The sequence below is a fragment of the Miniopterus schreibersii genome (genome assembly GCF_964146895.1).
Source record: "Miniopterus schreibersii genome assembly, chromosome: 1".
NCBI classification, from domain to species: domain Eukaryota; kingdom Metazoa; phylum Chordata; class Mammalia; order Chiroptera; family Miniopteridae; genus Miniopterus; species Miniopterus schreibersii.
Genome location: NC_138101.1, coordinates 22,799,499 through 22,821,578, shown reverse-complemented (window position 1 = coordinate 22,821,578; position 22,080 = coordinate 22,799,499). Strand labels below are relative to the sequence as shown.

Sequence of the window (22,080 nt, the reverse complement as noted above, 5' to 3'; positions counted from 1 at the left end):
CTTCAAGCCTGAGGAGAAGTGGAAGGAGTGCGGGGAAGCAGCGTGACCTGCCCGAGAGCGCACAGCTGGTCTCAGAAGCGCGGGACCCAAAGCCAGGCTTCCTGACGCTGGGCCAGCGCGGTTTGCAGCGAGCAGAGCTGACGCTCGCCTCTCTGACACTGCGCCATTCGCTGGCCTCGGACGATCATTTGTCTCCTAGCGCAGAGGACAGCGTCTGTGTTGGTAAAACTGGTTTCCTCCCTGTATTTGCCAACACGGCCAACCATAAGGCTGTGTTCCTGGCAGGACCTCAGCCTCCCTGTCCCTTATTAACTTCTGGTCACTGCCCCTGCCTGAATGAGCCTTCGAGGAATTGGCAGCTGTGTGAGCCCTGGGTTTTGAAGGGCGCTCTTGAAATGAGATGCACTGCTATCCAACTGTTGGCAGCTGCGCCCTGTGGTGGCGGATGCCTGGAGAGGCTAATTAAGGGAAGGCAGGCGGGCTTCCCTCTTCCCCTGAAGGCAGGCAGTAGGGAACGGGTGAGGCGATGGGCAGCGGCCGGGATGGGCATCCTGAGCATGGCAGAGCAGCAGGTGTGTGAACGGTCCCATGGGATCCTGGCAGAGAACACGGGGCCATGTGTGGTCACCAAACGAAGCAGCCTCAGGCAGAGCAGCAGGGGTGATTCATCTGGCAGGGCTAGGTCCTCCAGGAAGGGCCAGCTGGTCAGGACTTGGGGACCCTGGAGCTGATAGTCTAAGGCTGCCTGGAAAATTGCCAACAGATATTCAGCCTTGTTCTCTGGGGGCTGTTGTCTGAGAACCTCATTCCAGCACCAGTGTTGTGGGAGTCATGCAAACAGGTCTTATTTCTTTGCAGTCAATAAAATTTGTGGAGAAATGATGGTTCCTCCTACAGCACTTTTGGAATAGTTCCATCGCTGAGCCATGACATCCCCTCCTTGCGAGGCCTCCTGTCTAAAATCTCATCAAAAGCGAAGCCACAAAGAACAGAGCCCGAGTTCTTCTCTGCCCCGGCTCTGCTGCTTCTCAGGAAATCATCGCAGTGGTCCTGCTTCCATGTTTTCAGTCTCTGCACTGACACCGGGAGTCACAGCTCTCGACACCTGTGTGTAACGGGTTCCGCCAGCCACTCATTTAGCTCATATTTATTCAACAGCTGGTACATGCAAGGCAGTAGGAGACCAGTCACACTGGGGAGGGGAGCAGGAGAAAATAATAGGGCAGGGAAAACGGTAATCTCATTTAAGAAGAGCGGCTACAATATGCCTGGGATTACAGCAGGAAGTGGTGACTTGCAGCTGTGTCAGTTGCATCGTGTTGAAGAAGTGTTGGGATCAGTTCCCAAAGCAGTGACATTAACAGTTTAATTGACAGCCTGTCTGCCTGTCTGAGGGTGAATGGATAAAAACTCTTCCTATCCTGGTGCCTGTGGTTGAAGCCCAGTCTGACGTCAGCCTCCAGAGTCCTGGTTGAAAAGATTTGGGCTTTAGTCACCAGTGGCCTTATACCAGCTTTATTAATGGGGGGGGGGGGGCAATACTCCAAAGTTCTATGTAAATATCAACTAAAGTTGCCCCATTTTGCAGGAAACTGTCAATTGTCACTTCTCCCTGGTGTTTACTGTGATTCTTCAGAGAGTTGCAAGGGGTTCAACTCCAGGTCAAGGGCACGTACCTGGGTCGCAGGTTTGATCTCTGGCCCAGTCGGAGCACGTGTGAGAGGCCACCAGTCGATGTTTCTCTCCCCCTCCCTCTCTCCCTTCCACTCTCTAGAAATCAATGGAAAAACTATCCTCAGGTGAGGATTAACCAAAAATAAATAAAAATTAAAAAGAGGTGAGGGAGGGGACAAAGTAGGTAAGGGGAAAAGCCCAAGGTCAGCTCGTGCCTGGAGGCCAGTGTGGCTGGAGCCGAGTGAGTGACCAGTGGGGACAGGAAGGGACACAATGTGTGAGAGGTATTTTACAGTTGGAAAAGTCCTTGAGCGATCTTTCAGCCCAAACCCTTCTCCCTCCTCAGTTCCCTCTTCCCCCCTCTTATTTGTCAGATGAGGAAAAGTCACCAGGTAGTAGCAGCACCAGGACAAGAACCCAGGGTTTTGTGGTTCCTGGTTCCGCCTACAGCCTCCCACACCAAGACCTGGGAAGGTTTAGAGTTACCAAGCCCACCTTCACTGCCCCTTGCCTGGGATGAAGGGTGGGTACAGCCATTTCTCATTATTTGCGATTCTATGAAGTTCTATGAAGGCAATACCAACACTGAATTAGCAAATTCTGAACCATTGCCCCAGGGGAAATGCAGGGTTAGGTTCCCTGAGCCTCCTGTCACTGCATTTTCACAACCTATCAATGCATAACCTTGTTGATGTGTGTTTCTGTTTAAAGACACCTTACTTAATATAGATTGTTGGTTCATTCACACTGAACTCACAGCCAACAGCTCTGGAACTCACGCCTGCACAAAGCTCACGTGACATACACATTTTCTCCATAAAGTACAGCCCAGCCTTCTCGCATTTAGGGACACTAGACAGCATTTGAGCACTGTGCTTGGGGCAGGGGGTACATTTTAAACAGTGAAGTCACCAACAAAAAGCAAAAAACAAGGCTGTAACCGACCACGAAAAGGACACTTACATGCAGCAGGAGAGCAGAAATAAGAAGGCCACAGATTGCCTTGTTCAACCTTAGTGGGAATGTGTGCATCACACAACTCCAGTGTTTTGCCACTTTATCTGTCCACAAGTGACCACAAAAGTGCCATGAGTGCTCATTTCAGGGTTACAAATAAGTTTCAGTGAGGAGGTGAACTTGCAAACGCGGAATCTATAAATAACAAGGACCGGCTGTTTTTGCACTTCAGCTGTTCAGAGGAAGGACTTTATTCGGGATCCAAGTGGCATCATCCTTAGTGGAGTCTCTGTTGTGCACATTTTAAAGGATCAATTAGTTCTGAATTGCCTCAGACACAACCAGTAGAGCATACTTACAGCTAACCGTGCTTAAGAACGATACTCTTGTCTATTCGAGTATTGCAATTTGCGTATTACAAGTAGACTTGTCACTAGTTGGGATTGCACTGTGTAACTCCCCATCTCGCCAGTGTCCCCGCTCTGGCTGTTCCCTGCTGCCTCAGTCCCCCGGCCCCCAGCCCAGAGGGCTCAGCCTGACTCCTGACCTGAGGCTCTCTCTGTCCCTCTCTTTGAATCAGCATCTCCCCTAGAGCTCACATGGCCATCTTGCCTCCCCCAGCAAAATACCATGGCCTGCTTTACGTGCAAAGCTTGGGTGTTCACTATGGTCTTGCTCTATGCTTCCTCTGCAAATAGCATTTCTCGACCTTCCAGCACTGGACCTAGACTTTGTGGTGTAAGTCAGCCATGTGGACCGTAGAACTTGCCTCCAGTCTCTTCCAAGACTCCTGTGGGCAAGACTAAAATACCATTCACACTCTCAGAGAGGAAGGATGGCTTCCCAGGAGCAAAGACATCTGCTGCTCTTCTGCAGGAATCCTGCCAGCCTCGCTTCTTGGCCTGGACTTGCACGGGCTCTTACTCAAGCTCTGAGAGAGTGGGCCAGGAATCCGGTGTTTACTGTCACAGACTAGGCTTTTGTTGGCATTCAAGTGTCTCCAGCAGCAGAAGTTCCCTTTTGTGTAACGTGTTCACTGTCCCACCAGGAGGAGTTTCTGTGGTGACTGTCAGATCATTTCTTAGCAATGCTTTGTGGTGACTCTGAGCCAACATGGGCCTTGGGCTGCCACAGGATGCAACTGTCTGGGAAGGGTCAAGATTGGGAGTTTGACTAGGGGGATTTGACAGGTCAGGTGTCAGGTTTAAGGGGTCCCTTTCCTACCTCCACACTTCATAAGAGCCGCGACTTCACATTACGTAAGAAATAGTCTTTTGTGGAAGAGTTTGAATTTTTGAACAGTTCAACAAAATATTGATTTCTGTACTTGTCCCATGTCTCTTGGGTGAGTGCAGGAATGGCCCAAATCCTACTCTCCAAAGGTTCAGTGGGTCCACCCCTTGTCCCGAGGGCACCATCTAAAGAGCGGGTGTTTGTAGCATGAGCATCTTGATGGTCTGTCTGAAGCTCGGGGTCAGGGTTGGGACAGAGGGACATCATGACAATGAGCTTCTAGATCCCACTGGCACCTAGAGAGGAAATTAGCACAGAGCTCTGCTTGGGGGCTAAGCCCTAGGACAGGACTCTGGGTCTAGCTGGGTGCCCAGTGTCGATGAGGAACCAGCTGGAAGCCCAGATACAGGACTGCAAACACAGCAAGGACTCAAGTGTCCTTGCTCATTGGTCCAGGTGTCCCAGGGCCCTGGAATGTGGGCTCCAGACTGCAGGCCTGTGCGAAGGCCCCACCTGCTAGTGAAGATGGAGCTCCTGTTGTCAGATAAGGACTGGGTTGGGCACTGGGCAGGAATTAGTCTCCGGAAGGACTGGCCCTCAGATCTTACAGTGGAGGCACTTGGAAGCTCATGACACCTAACCTACACCCCCTGGATATTTTTATGTGACCTTTATATTACTAGGCATGGCCCAGATTGGGATTTGTTGATCATTTAGAGATAGTCATAATAATAGCTCACACACTGAACACTCACCATCTACCATTCTGAGCATATTAGATGTACGAGGCCATTTGTTGCTCCCGATGTTTCTTAGGACATAAGTCCTATTGTTGCCTCCATTTTACAGGTTAGAAAGCTGAGGCACAGGGCAGGTCAGTAACTGCTCTGCATCACTCAGGAATTAGTGGGGGACCTGGGATTCAAACCTGGATGCTCTGGTTTAGACCCCAGGCTGTAAGCATTTTGCTGCGGTAAAAGTGACTGTGCTGAGCTCCCTGCCAGGGTTCCGCACACACCCCCTTGAATCCTCACAGCACGTGCAAGGGCAGGGCTATCCCTCCAAGGATACAGAAACTGGTGACAATTAACTTGCCAAGGGCACAGCCAGGAATTGGTGGTCCAGGGCACCCAATCAGATCCCGCCCCCTCTCGCCACCATACCTCCCCCTCGGTCTGTCTCCAGCTCACGTGTCTTCATTTGACACTAACGTTACTGAGCTTGAGGTATGTGCTGGGTGATCAGAGGTCCATGGAACAGGCCTGGTCTCAACGAGCCTCCTTTGGATTAAGCCTCCTGTTTATAGAACAGCTAATGTAACAAAGAACAGTGGGATCAGGACTAGGGTGGGCATCAAACTGGTCCTCAGCTGGGTCACTTTGCTGAACTTTACTGAGCTGGTTTCCTCTTCTCTGAAATCAAGATAATAATCTACCCTGAGGATTAAACCTCTGATGAAACTCCAGCTGCTGCTTATTTACTGTGTGATCTTGGGCGATTCAGCTAAGTTCTCTGAGCCGCAGTTTCTTGTATATAAAATAGCAAATGTAGCTCACACTTTGTAGGGTTTCAGGAACATGTGCTCAGTGTCGTAAAGCGTGTAGTATGTCCATAAATGTCAGCGCCATCCTCGGTGCTCTCCCCAACTGTAGGCTCTTAATTTTGTAGAGAAAATACTCGGTAAATGGTCACTGCTAGTAAGATGATGATGGTTGTGTGAAAACGTTTAATGCGACATGCCTGCAAGTTTATGTTTAAGTGTACACTTACACAGAATTTGTTCTGGGATATTTGAAACATTGGGCTAAGTCTCTTGGTTGAACCCACTTCTGCTCAACTTTTCCATTGATAAAAATAGGCCTCATAATAGCAGCCTGTCCTGGGCAGGAAATGACTAATACAATTAACTGTTTACGTCCTAAATCACAACCCAGGGCCTGTCTCTCTGTCACACTGGTGATGAATCTCCACGGGTTCTGGCCATTTATGCTGAAGGGGGTTTCTCTGCTTCATTTTCGCTCATCAGCCTGCAGTGGGCTGGTGATTAAAACAGGAGTGGGTTTCCTCCAGAGAACAAATCTTCATGTTAGCCAACCTGAGCGTCAGGTCAGACATATGTTTCTCTCTGTAAATAAATTGGCATTCTGGTTCTTATTTTTAAACATATTAATTGTTCACAGTGTGATGACAGTTCACCCTGCTCAGCAGATTAGCAAAGAATCACTGTGGACCAGGCATTGTAGAGGATTTGTCATGGCGGTGGAGCCTCTGCCTTTCGTTGCCAGCAGAAAGCCTTTTGTGTAAGAGAAAGCGCAGGACTGTGGCCGAGGCGGCCCAGAGGCCTCAGCCACACACTAGGCTGCCCCTGGGCCCCTCCCTCAGGTTGTCCCTGAGCCTAGGCCATCCCAGAAGACAGTGTGAACAGCAGGGCGGTGGACAGAGCGCAGGCCTCAGCTGGTTGCAGCTGTATTTCTCTGCCTCCATGGACACCCCTGACCAGGTGTTGGGGGCTGGAAAGGGGGGAAGGTGAGGAGGGGAAGGGAGGGAGGGAGGGAGGGAGGGAGGGAGGGAGGGAGGGAGGGAGGGAGGGAGGTGGCGGGCACTGGTGGACAGTATGCACAGGGCACCCAGACCTCTTCAGGGCTGGTTAGTGCCTATGGTGGATGCTCCTATGTACCTCTGAGAAGTCTTAGGGCCAGGTTGAAGCACTAAATCTAGACCTGGGGGCCTTTGAAGTATTTATTCTCTAATCCAGGGGCACTTTCTTCTTGGTGTGCTCCTGGCCTTGAATTATCTGGTGCCACTTTAGAATGGGACCAGGGCTCCCTGACCTCTGATATTAGCCAGATTATGGAGGGGAGGGGTTGTAGGTCCTCTCTGAGCTCCCCAGGTGCAGAGTGAGGTATGCCTCTCTCTCTCCCGCCCAGGAAAACCAGCATTGTTGCTGCTCCTAGGAGGCAGCATGGCCTGGTGACAGGAATTTGTCAGTGCATGAACTTGGGTTTGAATGCCTGTTCTACCATATGTATGCTGGTTACCTTAAGTTTATACACCGCTGTATTTGTCTACTCGGGGCGACTTAAAGAGCAGAAATTTATTTTCTGACAGTTCTGGAGGCCAGAAGTTCAAGATCAAGGTGTTGCCAGGTTTGGTTTCCCCCGCAGCCTCTTTCTTTGGGTTTCAGATAGCTGCCTTCTTCCTGGGTCCACACTTGACCTTTTCTCTGCCCACAACTCCTGGTGTCTCTTCCTCTTCTTATAAGGACACCAGTCTTATTCAATTAGGCCCACCCTTATGACTTTATTTAATCTTAAAAACCTCTTCAAAGGCCCTATCTCCAAATACAGTCACGTTGGGGGTTATGGCTTCAACATATGATTTCTGAGGTTGTTACCAGCATTGGGGTTCTTGTGTTCCCTAAGATAGAAATCAAGAGGAAACCCCAGAGACACTTCTGGACAGATTTTATTAAGCTTATGCTCGAGCACAAGGGAGGCAGGACAGAAAAAAGTGGTTCTGTGAACTGGCTGGGGGCTGGCTGTACTTGGCTGCTTTTATAAACTGGGAACAGGGCGGGCTTTTGTGAAAAGGAGGCTTGTAAAGGGTTCGGGGAGTGGAATTTTCCCCGTCAGGGTGGGGTTACTTCCTCTGTCTCTCAGGTTGCTTGGCAGCTGTCTCCTTGCCTGTGCTTTGAGGGAAGATGGTGGTGTCGCTCAGTACTGTCACCCCAGGAAGGTCATGTTGAGGCCAAACCTTGATCAACTACGCTTGTGTTTTGACGTCTTCTGGCCACCTGGTCTTAACTTGGCTTCCTGGCCACCTGGTATTTTTCCTTTCTTGGGCCCAAGTCCCTGTACTCTCAAGGGGACAGAATTCAAACCATAACAACCACTTTGTGCCTCAGTTTCCTCATCTGTAAAATAGAAATGATATAACATCTACTTCATATGTTGCCATATGGGTTACGTTGATGACATAAGATATGTAGAGGAAAGTATTTGACATCTGTATATGGTGGGCAGGCAGTCAAGAAGATGGCTATCCTAGACAATACTTTGATTATAGCTCAACATTTAGTGCCTGGCACATTTTAAGTGATACATGGGTGTTACTATAATTATGAGTGTCCTCTTTAGAGAAGACTCTGTCAGCATAAAATGCTAGCATTCTTCTTTTCCGGTAGGGTTGACTTGTTCTGAAAAATAGAAAAGAGAGAAAGTTAAGTAAATGGCACCACGGGCTCAGAACCCCACCCGGCCAGGTGCCTTGTTTTCTGCCCGAATGCTCACTGTGTTGCAGACACTTGGGAAGGGGAGGGCTGCAACAGGAACTGCTGAAGCACTCACTGGGGTCAGTGGAAAAATGCTCTCTGGGTCCTTCCTGGCTGTAAGGACCACACTTAATAATGAACCAGGCTTGCTCCTTGCTTCAGCCGATGGAGAACTGGGTCAGGCTCCACTCTGGAGCCCCCAGGCACCTCTCCAGCAGAGCCCGCTGGGATGCTGCTTTTGGAAAGCACTTCAGTGTTTCAAAGAAAAGCAGTAGCAATGAAACCTAATTTTATTTCAATCCGCGTCTTTAATGTCAGTTATCTACATTCCTACATGTGATGACCACAAACACCGAGGTACTGAGGGCTTGCCTATTCTGGAGGCAACTTCCGGGGAAGATGTGTTGAACCTTGAAAAGCCTGTGCATTTTTAGATCCAACTCGATGTGGGTCATTTGAGGTGACAGCCGTTTGCTTCCCAGCTGCTTTATTTCTTAGTAAAATTTGGACAGTCAGAGACCTGCCTCTGGGCAAGATCAGGTCTGCACTGTCTCTAATGCATGCGGAAATGAAAGGGCTATAGGCTGGTCTTAACTCTTAGGGAAACACCCAGAATATAGGATAGTAAATATAATGAATGTAGCCTAAGTAGCTACATTATTCTCGCCACCAGTATGAAATAGAGAAAGGATACCCTCACTGGCAGATGTGGGCTCTGTGATTATTAAAAAGGTCCTTCATAGTCACATGTAGCAAGAATTCGTGTGTGTGCGAATATGCTTTTTGTTTTGTTTTTTTCCACCTGACCCCAAGAGCATAGACATAAAAGGTCTCTGCAGAGCAGCTGTAGGTAGCTTAGCAGCCAGGATCACCATGCTCTGGGGCTGCAGGTGAGGCGGGCCGCAGGTGAGGCGGGCCGCAGGTGAGGCAGGCCGCAGGTGAGGCGGGCCGCAGGTGAGGCGGGCTCCAGGTGAGGCGGGCTCCAGGTGAGGCGGGCCCCAGGTGAGGCGGGCCCCAGGTGAGGCGGGCCGCAGGTGAGGCGGGCCCCAGGTGAGGCGGGCCGCAGGTGAGGCGGGCCCCAGGTGAGGCGGGCCCCAGGTGAGGCGGGCCCCAGGTGAGGCGGGCCGCAGGTGAGGCGGGCTCCAGGTGAGGCGGGCCGCAGGTGAGGCGGGCTCCAGGTGAGGCGGGCCCCAGGTGAGGCGGGCTCCAGGTGAGGCGGGCCCCAGGTGAGGCGGGCTCCAGGTGAGGCGGGCCCCAGGTGAGGCGGGCTCCAGGTGAGGCGGGCTCCAGGTGAGGCGGGCCCCAGGTGAGGCGGGCTCCAGGTGAGGCGGGCCCCAGGTGAGGCGGGCCGCAGGTGAGGCGGGCCCCAGGTGAGGCGGGCCCCAGGTGAGGCGGGCCGCAGGTGAGGCGGGCTCCAGGTGAGGCGGGCCCCAGGTGAGGCGGGCCCCAGGTGAGGCGGGCCCCAGGTGAGGCGGGCCGCAGGTGAGGCGGGCTCCAGGTGAGGCGGGCTCCAGGTGAGGCGGGCCCCAGGTGAGGCGGGCTTCATTTGAGGCGGGCTCTAGGTGAGGTGGGCCCAGCCACACGTCCTGCGGAAACCCGTGTGTCCTCCCTAAAGTCCTTCCCCTTCCCTGGGACACGTGTTTCCCTTACGTTGACTTCCTGAGGCCTTTGCCATTGCTTCTCTCTGCCAGGCATCTCTCCAGGGGAGGGTCTACCTTCTTTCATTCCCTGTGAGGACACCAGCCATCTCTTTGTGACAGGCCTCTGCTGGAGCATCAAGGGTGATGCAGAGGGCCCCCCATTGCATCAGACGCAGCTCCTGGCTTCTGAAATGGGATTGGACTGCCCTCATCTTTACAGGCCACTCAGGCAGGCCCGCCAGCCCCTCAAGGTTGTGCTTCCCCAGAGGTTGTGCAGCCCTTTCTCTCTCCCATTTCCTTTTCAGGCCCGTTCCTCTGTTTTCCATAAATTCCTGATCATTTAACCATTTCCTCATTGGTTTCTCAAAGAAGAACTATGATGCCAACTAGTAAGCTTTTTCTACCCCAATCCATGCCTGAATGGATGTCAACGAGTGAGGACTGTGGTACCCAACCCCCTGGGAATTCTTACAAAGTACTTCATAGTCACAGAGCCTTTGGAAAGCTGGTGAACACTTTAGACCCTCTTTCCGGAAGATGCAAACACACACACACACAATTTTGGATATATTCTCAGGAGCTTCCTGATCTCCCAGCCCCTCAGCAGGCCCCGCGTCTCTCTCTGCCCCCAGCCACCCATGGTTTAGCCTTATTGACACTGGATCACTAGTTGGAAAAACAAAACAGGATTGACTGGCTGGCTGTTGGCAACATTCCCCAATCCTGACACCTTTGACAGGGATCAGATATCGTGGGAGAATGGTGTTCAGCTTTTCTCAGCCATCCCCCCTGGGCCAGGCCCTATGGAAGAACTTAGCACAGGCCATCCCACTGATCATGCCGGTGCCCTGGGGGGTGCGTACCAGTATTGTCGTTGCCACAAATGAGCAAACTGAGGCTGACCAGGATTAAGTAAGGTGGCTCAGATCACACCACTAATAAGTGGCCAATGTGGGATATGGTCCCAGGTCAGTGACTTGAAATCCTGGGCCCTAAATCACTATGCCCCCTGCCCCTCCCCTACACACCATGGTTATGTCTGTGGAGCTGTGTGACCTTTGGTGTCACAGCCAAATGAGGATGTCCACCCACATTGAAATACTCCTCAGAACAGAGTGTTCCGTTGGCTTCATTGATGAGTCTTCAGTGCCTCGCCTGCAGTAGGTGTCAGTAATATTTGTTACATAAGTGAATCCGTCCATCCTATAAGGCACAGCGTCCTTCAGGAAACTGTCCGTAATTCCCTCTCTCTGAGTTAAAAATCTCCTCCTTCCAGGAGTTCTCAGCAGGTACGTGTGCCTCTGTGCCCCTTAAGTCGCCTTGCCGTGTTACAGATTCCCACCTCGTGTCTACTCTGTTACAAGCTTCTACAGGACAGGGCTGTGCCTGACTCATCTCTCTGTGTCTCCAGGAACTAATAGGCACTCAGTAAATGTGTATTGACTTGAATACACAGTTGTTATTGTGCCACAGGGGAATTAGGCTTAAGTGGCACGTAGTCCCTGTAAACAAGAGTTAATTGGTATTATATTTGTAATACTAGACCAATGCACTTTTTTAGTTTTTTAATATCTGTAATTTAGTGTTGCTATGGATTTCAGAATCATTTCCCTTTTTGACACTGTCCCTCAGTAGTTATAGAGCAGTGGCCATGTTCTGGACACTGAGTGTGCTGCTTGGTGGACATTAGCTCATTGAAGCACCGTCTTCTGTGGCGCCGGGCACCGAGGCTGGCCCACGTGATAGAGGTGAGGCTCATATCCTCTCTTCCAGCTCCAGTTTCCTCATCTCTCCTCTCCCTCCCCCTTCCCCACCTTGTGGGTTAGGAGCCAGGCCCCCAAGTTGTCTGCCAGCATGTGCTCACCTGCATGTCCTCCTTAAAGCTCTTTGGGTTAAGTGTTACTGAAGAATGAACATCAATCAAAGTGCAACTACTGAGCTTTATTCAAAAATTGAAAAAGCTTTTTTTTAAAATCCTCACCCAGGGGTATTTTTTCCATCACTTTCAGGAGAGTCACGGGGGGGGGGGGGGGGCGGAGAGAAACATCGATGTGAGAGGGACACATCGATTGGTTGCTTCATGCATGAGCCCCGACCAGGGCTGGGGATCAAGCCTGCAACTGAGGAACGTGCCCTTGGCTGGAATCGAACCTGGGACCCTTCAGCCCGCAGGCCGACGCTCTAACCAGTGAGCCAAACCAGCTAGGGCTGAAAAACCATTTTTAAAGGCAGGTTTGTTAAATATGTTGAACTCTTCCCATACTCTGAAACGGGGGTTATTCCCAGAGCTGATAGGTACAGAAAGCATTAATTCCCCCTTTGAAGGAAAAGTGGTGGCGGTTATAAACCTTCCTGGCCACACGGGGGCAGCACCTAACAGCACAGGTTCCTCTTTGCTGCCCCTTCCTTTGGTAGGAAGCCAGCTCACTCCCTGGTGGAGCTGGGTTATGTCCTGTACACCCAGTTTCTTTTACTCCGGTGGTGAAGCTTTTCAAGTCAGAAGCTAAATTGCAATAGCAGGATTGCACAAGGAAAATTACTTAAAATCATTATAGTAATATATTTAGGGTTCTTGTTTTCTCTTTTATCAGCATGACAAAACAATATACTCAGTGCTTTGTTAGGATTAGTTAGCTATTTGCATTTCTTAGTCAAAAAAACTACCCTTGATTTTTGAGTGAGCTAGTTTAATTCAAAATCGGTGAGTTCTTGGACTCAAGGGACAAAAAGCAGCAAGTTGTGTTTTTCTAACCTTCTTAATTGTTAATAAATTCTTTTGAGTATTCATAGGCTGTAGGATTTTGTAGTGGGCAGTTAGAGAAAGTGAAAAAATATGTTCCTGGCTTCTAGTTTTAAGGACATCCCACAAGAATACTGGTTTCTTAGGGTTCAAACCCCCCACCCAACATCACCAAAATGCTCTACTCATAGCAATTTCTCTTGGTTTTGAACCCCATTTCCACCTGGTCATATCTCAATATCCCACCCAAGCCTATTTCCATATCAGAGGCAGAATAACTGGAATTTTGACTAGAGTGACTATAATAATTTATTATTCAAATTGGGGCACTTTTGAAAATAAAAGCTGTTTTTAATAATTTTGCCACCACAACAAACTAAACCAGAGCCATCCTGGGACAATTGAAATGTGTGGTCACCCTAATTACAAATGTTCTGCTCCTGTCATTTCCCCCTTTGATGACTCCAGTGAAGATTTCCGTGGCACTGTATTCATGTGCTCTTTCACTCAGTGCACGTTCATTGAGTGTTTCCTACCTGCTGGGTTCTCTTGCTGTATTGCATTGTTTTCTCTGACAACCCTCTGAAGTAATAATTGTTATTCCTATTTTTACAAATGAAACAAATTGGGACTTTGTAAATTACCTGCCCACTATCACAGTACCAATAAGTCTAAGAGCTAAGATTTGAATCCAGGCGATCCCTGCTCTAGAGCCATGCACTCAAAACTGTATTGGCATCGAGCCTTCTTTATGGGCCTAGCCCCAGCGGACTCTCTTCCTCCAGTAAAAGCTCAGGCATAAAGCAGAGTGGTTAGGACTGGGAGCCCCGAAGTCAGACTGCCTGGTTTGAATCCTCGGTCCACCACTTAATAGCTCTGGCCTTCACTCACTCTCCTCATCTGTAAAATGGGTAGTTAACTTAGTATCGACCTCAGAGGGCTGAGGGAAGGATGAAATGAATCCATATTTTTAACATTTGAAGAATGCCTTGTTCGCAGGGTCAGATGATACAACTCTGCGGTGCTAATTTTCTGCTATTAAGTAGGCTGGGATAACATAAATGTTCTCCCAATCTAGAGAGTTTCTATTTCTTTTCTGAGGTGGGAGGAGAACACGGAGCTGGTAGGTACCGAGATCGAATTGGCAGGCGCAGGTGGGTTGTTGCAATATGATGCTACTGACTAGGGACTGTGTTGGGAACCAGCAAAGGAGGGAGGTTCGTGACCTGCACAGCGCCCCCTGCAGGACGCAGGAATGAGCACTCCGGGCGCAGACCAGCGAAGGCCTGGTCTTCCTGAAACAAGCAAGAGGTGCTGTGCCCTGCTCCTGGGACATATGGGGACATCCAGCTGGAGAAATGGTTTGGTCTGGGGCTCAGGAAGCAGAGCCGCACGGGCAGGCTGACCAGCTAGGAAACCTCCCAGCGGCTGAGCGGGGGCAGCCCTCGCGTGGCCGCAGGCGCCTGAGCCTGTGCGCATCCCCTTACCCTTCGGGCAGGGGCGCTGTGGTGGACGCAGCCCCCAGACCTCGCCTGGGACACAGGCCCTGAGGAGCCTTTTCAGTCAGCATCGCGGGGACAACCTCCTCTTTCTGGTGTATTTGTAAACGGCCCATATGCACCTCAGTACTTGTCCCCATAGGATGTGGGGATCGTCCTGCACTATGCCTAAATAGATCGTCTTCGGTATTTTGCTGTGTGTGTGTGTGTGTCCCCGGAGAAACTGTGATTAACGACTCAGGAAGGAGTCTGGGCCTGGAAGCTGAGACGGGGAAGGCTGAATGAGACTGAAGTGGTCACTTTGGGACTGTTTGCAGCATTTCTTCATTTTATTATGACGTTCACTTTGGGAAACTTTACAAGATGCCCCTCTTATCCCGGGAAGGTGGTCTCTTCCGTTGATGTGCAGCTTGGGAGGGACCCCAGCCCTCAGAGTGGGATCAGGAACCTGGGTTGCAGGGTCAGGTGGGGGGCCCCAGTTCCAGCCACCCAGGAACCCTGGCGATTGTCAGCAAAGCGGAAGCTGCCCTCACATGTTCCAGTTGTTTCTTCCTTTCTTCATCTTTGGATTTTTTTTTACTTATTGCAATATGCATATAATGCTTCTCATATTTTTTTAATTGATAACGGAACTTTTAAAAAACAAGGAGTGTCATCTCAAAATATCTCTAAGTGATGAAGGAATAAACGGAGCTTGTGCTTTAAGGTGTCTCCCAAGTCCATCCATTCTGCAGGCTCCCCAGGATTTGGTGCTAAGAGCGTGCTGTAGGAGCTGAGACCTGCTATCATGGGAACACATTTTCCCCCCGTTTCCTTCATTTCTGGGTATTAGAGGATACATTTTGCCTCGTTGTCATGAAAGCGCCTAACCTGGATTTGATTCAGTCTCTCTCCTATTGTTTTTTCTAGGTGCTAACAACTAAGAGAGCTCATGGGGGTTGTATTTCTTACTATTAAAAAAAGCTGCCTTCTAATAGATAAAGGTGCTTAGAAATTTTTATATCCATTAGCCCTAAAATTCCAGTTCTAGCTACCTATTCTAAGAAAAATATCTGAGCACATACACAGAAAGCTAGGTAAGAAGATATTTATCACTACATTTTCTAATAGCAAAAAGAGTCACAGTTACTTTTCCAACAGTAGGGATGAAATGACTGAACCTGATGTAGCAGTTGGAGACTCACTAGGCATGCCTCGCAAAGGCTTTTAGGGTAGACTGACACAAAGTGACCTGTGACCGGTGAGGAATTTCATGTTCCTGACTCTGTCTTCCAGTGTTTTGCTGTGCGCTCTCTGGGATGGGTAGAAATGGCAGAGGAGGACCTCGCCCCTGGGAAGAGCAGTGTTGCTGTCAACAATTGCATCCGACAGCTTTCTTACTGCAAAAATGACATCCGGGACACTGTCGGCATTTGGGGAGAGGTAAGTAACTCGTGGAAACGGTGAGTGACAGGCTTGGTGCCATTCCGCTGTGCTTCGTGGAAGCCCAGAGCTCTGGGATGTGGTACGGAGGGGCACAACAGGTGGTTATCAGGTGCATTTTCCCACAAAGGCCCATAGTGTAGGCAGGATGCGCCCTGTGATCTACCCGTTAGTGCTGTCAGGTCCCAGTGAGGACAGGGACCCTCCAGGAGAACGTTGTCACCGTCTGTGACAGATCTACCTGAGATCCCTGAGTCCCCAGGAATCCGTTATGGACTTCAGGGCCCAGAAAGCCCCTGAGATTTGCAGGCATAGTTGGGCGTGCCAGGATGTAAGAGCAGGAAGACCCATGGCCCTCTCAAAGTATGTCCTCAAAGGGGAATGTGGCCCCCACATACACACAAAAATGTTGATGCGGCCGCTCTAAAGGTTGAAAAATTATTCCTGTATAACACATTCTTTATTTACATCTGAAAATCAACATTATACATGAGTTTTGTAATTGATATCTATATATTCTTTCTCACTTTGAACAAAGTAATTCCACTTTCAGGTATCAGTTGAGCTAATTTAGAAAGGAAAATAAGAATAAATATGAAGTATCTATAACAATCATATGAAATAGGAAAAGCCAATTCCTACCGTGCTCTGAGACTTGTCGAACAAACACATCGGGAGTGTCTTGGAGTAGTGTTGCTACGCGAGTCTACCCCACTTGGTCCCTCCCCAGTGAACAGGGCCTCTGTTGCCTTTGGGAGACCCAGTTGTGGTGTTTAAGCCAAACCAGCTCAAAGGAAGTGCATCGCCCAGCTCAGTGAGGGGGGACTTCAACTCACTGTGGGTCACATCCTGAAAAGCGTGTTTAGCATGTCAGGTGGCGATGTCAGCCACAGCGAGCCCTGTAGTGTCTATAGTCCCTGCAAAGTGTTTGCCATGAAGCAGCTGCACAGAACGGGGATTGCTGCCCAGCGGGAGTTGCGCCGGGAGCCATTCACTACTGGGCCTGGCTGAAGATCTCCTTAGATCCCCTTTGGGCCGCAGTCGCTGCTTAGTACCTGGTGGGAAGGGACCAGAAATCCCTGGCAGCTCTGCTGTCCCAAAGCACGACACCTGGGGGCCCCAGGGGGCCTGGGACCTGCTCTGCTCTCCCGTTCCCAGCTCTTGGCAGTCGTGCAGCACCCGAGCGCCGCTCTGGCAGCCCTGAACTGAGGTCTGCAGGAAAGGAGCCCAGCCTTTAGCTGAAGGATGGTGTGGGGTCGGCAGCTTGGCTCCTCTCCTTGGCTCAGCTACTGGCCAGTTACTCAGCATCCTGAGGTGCTGGGCAACTCTGGTGGTTAATCTGCAAACTAGCTAATTAAGGACTGGCTCTTTGCCCAACGTCTGGACACAGCTGAATGAGCTGCAATTCCCAGCAAAACATTTGGGGGTGCCGTGGAGCTGAGGTCGTGGGCAGCCTGTCGCTCCAGGCTCTGCTGTCCGCACAGGCTGTGTTTCCTGCCAGGGCTCTCTTCTGGAATTGGCTTCCCTGCCCTTTGGGAAGATTTCAGATCATCCTGGATCTCAGGCGTAGACTCTCAGCTTAAACACTGGCTGGCAGAGGCACTGAAAACCCATGTCTGCCACCTAAGCAGTGGAGCTTGTATGCACTCTGAGGACCTTGCATGGGAACCTAAAATATCATTCTCAAAACCAGACCACAGAGTAATTCATCTCTCCTGCTCTGGGACTTGAAGACCCACCAGGAAGCCTCACTGTTTTTCCCAGCAGCACCTCCCTAGCTTCAGTGTCACAGCATCAGGGTTGACCGTGACCTTCAGCAGACACAGTCTTTCAGTTGTACAGTGAAGTTTTGAATAGTTTCTTTCAATTATGCTTCAGGAATTTCAAGGGGAATAAAGTTGAATGGTCTAATGTTCCCACCCTCAAAGAGCCAACATCTGTGGAGAGACAGGAGACCAAAACTTGAAAACTTGAATAGTGATGTAGGAGAGGAAAAACTTTGCTTGGCCTCCCCTTATGGTGGTATTAACACAACACCCGTGTAGCTCTGTGTCAGACCTTGGGCAAGTTACTCAACCCTTAGGCCTTGGTTTGCCCATCTGCGAATTGGAAATAATAACAAACCAAGCTCTCGGGACAAGTTAGAGAGTCCATGAGCCAAGGTACCTAAGGCATGTGACATGATATCTGAGATGTGATAAAGTCACATAAATGTTAGCTGCGGTGGTACTGAGAAGTGTCACAAAGCTGTTTCTGCTCCTCGCCAGCCAAATCACACAAACATGAAGTGGTGTGAGAGTTGAGAAGAGATGGACATCATTGTTGGTCTGAGAAGGCCGTTGGGGGTGCCTGCTGCCGTCTGGCCAGAGGGGAAGGAAGAGGGAGTGTGCTTATGAGAGGATGCTGGGCATGGAGTTAGGGAAAGACCAGATTCTCCAGGGAACCCACCATTAGCCTTTTCCTTAAAGATTCAGAAGTGTAAATAGTTAAAAATAAGAGCTGGCTAGAAAGAAGGCTAGAGACACTTTTCAGAGGACTTGGGAGGGAAATCTGAAAGATTTATGAATACTTTAGTCAGGAGAGGATGTTTTTCCCTTGGGAAAACAAATTATGGCCCCCAAAGGGTGGCTTCTTTTGACCTGAAACAACATCCCTAGATAGTCACAGGTTTTGCAAGGATGTGTGTGCACTTCATGAGAGGGTAACGCTTTCTCATTGACTCCAGGGGAAGGACATGTACCTGATTCTGGAGAACGACACGCTCAGCCTGGTGGACCCCATGGACCGCACCGTGCTCCACTCCCAGCCCATCGTGAGCATCCGCGTGTGGGGCGTGGGCCGCGACAATGGCCGGTGAGTGCCCTGGGAGCCGCAGTCACTGTCACCTCACCAGGTGCCCGGGTTTTAGCTCCACACCGAAGTGAGGTCTCACTGTTCCTGCACCTCACTGAACATGCAATGACAGTAGACTTTCTTTAGAAATGTAAGAAATTACAGCATATCTCTGTTTCCCTACCTAGACCCTCCACGCTACTTCCCCCCTGGTTTCTGCACCTCAAACCTTTTGTCAGTTCTGGATCCTGCCTTCGATTTCTGCGTCTCTCTCCTGCCCACGCTCATTCATCCAAGGTCCTGACTCACCCATGCTCCCTGAACCCTCACTTTTCCTCCCTTCTCTGCAGCCTGTTTTACCCTCCATTTCATCGGGTTGCATCTTGGCCATTTCCCACTCCCTCCCACTGGTACTTTCTCCGCAGGGGGCTTGTGGAGGGAGCGGTTATGCAGCCCGAGTCACGAGCTTCAGATCACTGAGTCACAATCACCAGAAGCTGGGGCCTGGGGTTGCTGAGCGCCTTTCACACTTGAAACATGTGGTCACATCAAAATTCCACTCAATGCGTATGTTTCTGAAATTCTACTAAAAATGTGTTATTGATAGAAGTGCTTCTTTCTTAGGGGTGCTGTGAATTTCTGTTCTCCAGGATGACTGGAAGCAAGGAAGTTCTGATGTCCAAGTACACATTCTAACTAAAAAGTGGCAGTTATCACAGACGTCATCTCGGATGCCACTGTTAAGTAATTGGGCTACATTAAATGCACTTAACTCTTGAATTACAGTTGACCTTTGAACAACTCAGGTTTGAATTGCTTGGGTTCACATACTGGACCCAGGTAGGTCAAACCTGCATTGTTCAGGGTCAACCATATTCTCGATCTGCAGTTGGAAATTTGAGTATGTGAGGCCTACTTAAGTTATATGTGGATTTTCGACTGCTGGGGTGGTTGGTGCCCCTAACCCCCACATTGTTCAGGGATCAACTGTATGGTTAATCTTTGGCAACTTTCAATGTACCTGAGGATCTCCTAACTTTTAGGGATGAGCCATAGGATGCTAGTCTTCTGATTCAGTTGTAAATTCTAAGTCAGAAAGGAAACTGGTTAAGCATCCCTCTGTCAAAGAACAGGCACTTTTGCTAGAACCAGACTCGAGAAATGGTTCGCACAACCTCTGCCTGCTGGTTGGATAATCCTTCCTGGGAGCACAGTTGTGTCTTTGAGCTTTTGTAACAGAGTGATGAATGGTGACAGCTGGGCCAGGTGCTTTGGGGGGGCCGGGTGAGTGGATAGATTAAGCGTACACACCTGTCATTCACTAGCTTGGCAGAGCTGTAGTAGCACTGAAGTCGATGTGTTGACATGAATTGATTAACTTTACAAGGAAAATACCTGATAATGTTTGCGCGTCGTTAAAAATGTTTAGCCTCAATGGAAAGGTGTAAAATGCTTGATCCTTCCCCGGTTCCTGTCCTAGTTTGTTTTTTAAGGCAGGAGCCAAGGTGAAGATCACTATATACATGTGCAAGTATATGGGGTTGTGTTTTCTAAAGGTTACACTGTGAGCGGATTTCACTGATTAGCTTTCAGCCCACCCCCAAGGCTTTAAAGTGAGGCCAGATGCTACATGTTCAGGGAGAAAAAAATTATTCAAACTCCTGTTGACTAAATTATTCAAGCTCTGCGCCTCGGTTTCTGTCGTCTGTGAAACACACATCATAGTAAGGACCACAGTGCATGTGTATGTGTGCCTGAGTGTATGTATGGTAATTGGCACAGTAATGGGGACATGGCAAATGTTTAATGAATGTTAGCTCTTGATTTGTTAAAGCAATAGGCACTGTCGATACAGCTAATTGCATGGCTTCCTTTCAAAAACAGGGAGGGGCCAGACCTCAGGGAGTTTTCATGCTTATTGTTTGATGCAGAGGTTGAGAGGCTGCTCTAGACACTCTCAGTTCTATTGTCCTACAATCAGGAGGAGCCCCAACCCTCCGACCCCCAGTAATGCCCATGTAAATTAGGTTACATTGCCCTGGTTGTGTTTTTGAGAGGTGGGCTGGGTTACCCATGTTTTTTAAACAGCTTCTTATTTCTCGCTCAATGTTAGCAGATAAGTGTAATTTAGAGATTCACTCAGTTCCCCAAGAGCTCTCACTGAGGACCTCAGCAAGCTCGTGTGCTGCCTGGGGGCCCTCGAGCTGGATTGTAGTAAATAAAAAAGTGTGTTTGCCAGTGAAAGGTTCTATTTCTCCCCATGGGTCCCCTGAGTTTTCATTCCCTAGAAGGGGCCTTTGTATTCCTGCCTTTTTTTTTTTTATACTTACTTTTGCTTTTGATTTGTCTTTTTTTTTTTTCTTTAACAGCAATTTACAAGAGCAAATTCAATTTGTAATGCCGCAAAGGGAAGGGGTTTGCGCTTTGCGTGAATAAAACATAAAAGTGTTTCATTTTGCTTGTGAAAACGAGCCTATTTCTCATTCTCTTTTGTAACTTTCCTTGCCAAGGAAATGGAATCTCTTAGGGGGTTTCTTGATGTGGTTAAAATGGAGAAGAAACGTGTGTGTACCAGGCTTGAAGGGCACAGAATCTTTCTGGAAGTTCAGAGTGCTTCACTAAACCACATGATCTCAGAATTTATCAAGTTATTTTGGGTTTAGCATTTTCTTAAGGCTTTCAAGTGTTTTTGATTTGCTCTGAAGAAATGTACTTTGGGCAAGGAGATGAACTGGCTGTGACCCCCCTACCCTCCGTACTGATCCCCAAGGTTAATTTGAGAAACTTCTTATTATAAAGGAGTTGCAGTCATATCAGATGTTGGTTCTGTGTGGGGTGTTGGTTGTTGCTCCAGGGGGCTGAGGTTTTTGTCTTGTTCCTGAGTCCTTTGGCATTTCTTGGAGCACGTTGGCATCATTGCTGAGCAGAGGGAGGGCTGCCTCCACTCTCTGGGCCATTCTGTGCTTTGGTTCCTTTTGATCACAGCGAGGTACATGTGAAGCTCCCAGATATGGACAGTGGGGAAAGGGGTTTTGTGAGCCTTGTATTACCAATCAAAGGCAGCACTGGGGAGCGCCCCGGTTGACCTGCTCCCGCCCTCATCCTGGGTGTGAATGGCTCTAGGCCTTAGCGCTGGCATTTTATCCCCAGTGACTGGGGCAGACTACCGCAGTGCCACCTCTCATCTCATCTCTGTGGACCTGCCAGGCTGCCTTTCCAAGGATGGGGTGGGAGGGATTTCAGGAGCCTATTTCAGAGGCCCATGCTGCTATCCAGCTACAGCTCTCTTTCTACTTGTTGGGACCCTGAAAAGAGCTTCCTCCCTATTTTTTATAGAGAAATCAAAAGCGAGCAACATAATTTCTGAACGTAGGGGACTTGAAATAGGGACTCTTCTCTCCTCCTGTGGCAGATATGAGTCTATCTCCTGAGCACACAGATCCTTGTGTATGTTGCCAGCAGGCACTGCAGTGTGCTATTCCCACCCGATTCCCTTGAGGAAGGAAAACGGGTGGGTGGTATATCAGACCCCATAAGTGGGACTCTCTCTAGTGCTTTTCATGTTAGTGTCCAATGGAGCACTAATGAAGTAAGATGCTCATAGACTTCCCTTGAGGAAAAGAAAAGGCTGTAGGGTCAGTTGGGAAACTGAGACCTTTTGTAGGTTTTCCTATGCCGGTGAGTGCTGGGACCCTCCAAGAACACATTTCCAGACTTGGCGGCAACCCTGTTCTTCATGGAAATGCAGTCACATGGAACACACTTCGTGAAACACTGCTCTAATTAATCAACTCATTAATTCAGATTAGTGAC

General features: G+C 49.4%; 1 protein-coding gene across 13 annotated transcripts in view; it reads left to right on the top strand.

Moving 5' to 3' along the window:
- APBB2 (amyloid beta precursor protein binding family B member 2) overlaps nt 1-22,080 on the top strand; it is a 301,427-nt gene that overhangs the window by 224,185 nt on the left and 55,162 nt on the right. For all 13 annotated transcript variants that reach the window (XM_081154831.1, XM_081154835.1, XM_081154830.1 and 10 more), the window contains 2 exons: nt 15,289-15,435; nt 18,161-18,288. In XM_081154831.1, the coding sequence (XP_081010957.1) occupies nt 15,289-15,435; nt 18,161-18,288 (275 nt within the window). The remainder of the gene's footprint in view (nt 1-15,288; nt 15,436-18,160; nt 18,289-22,080) is intronic.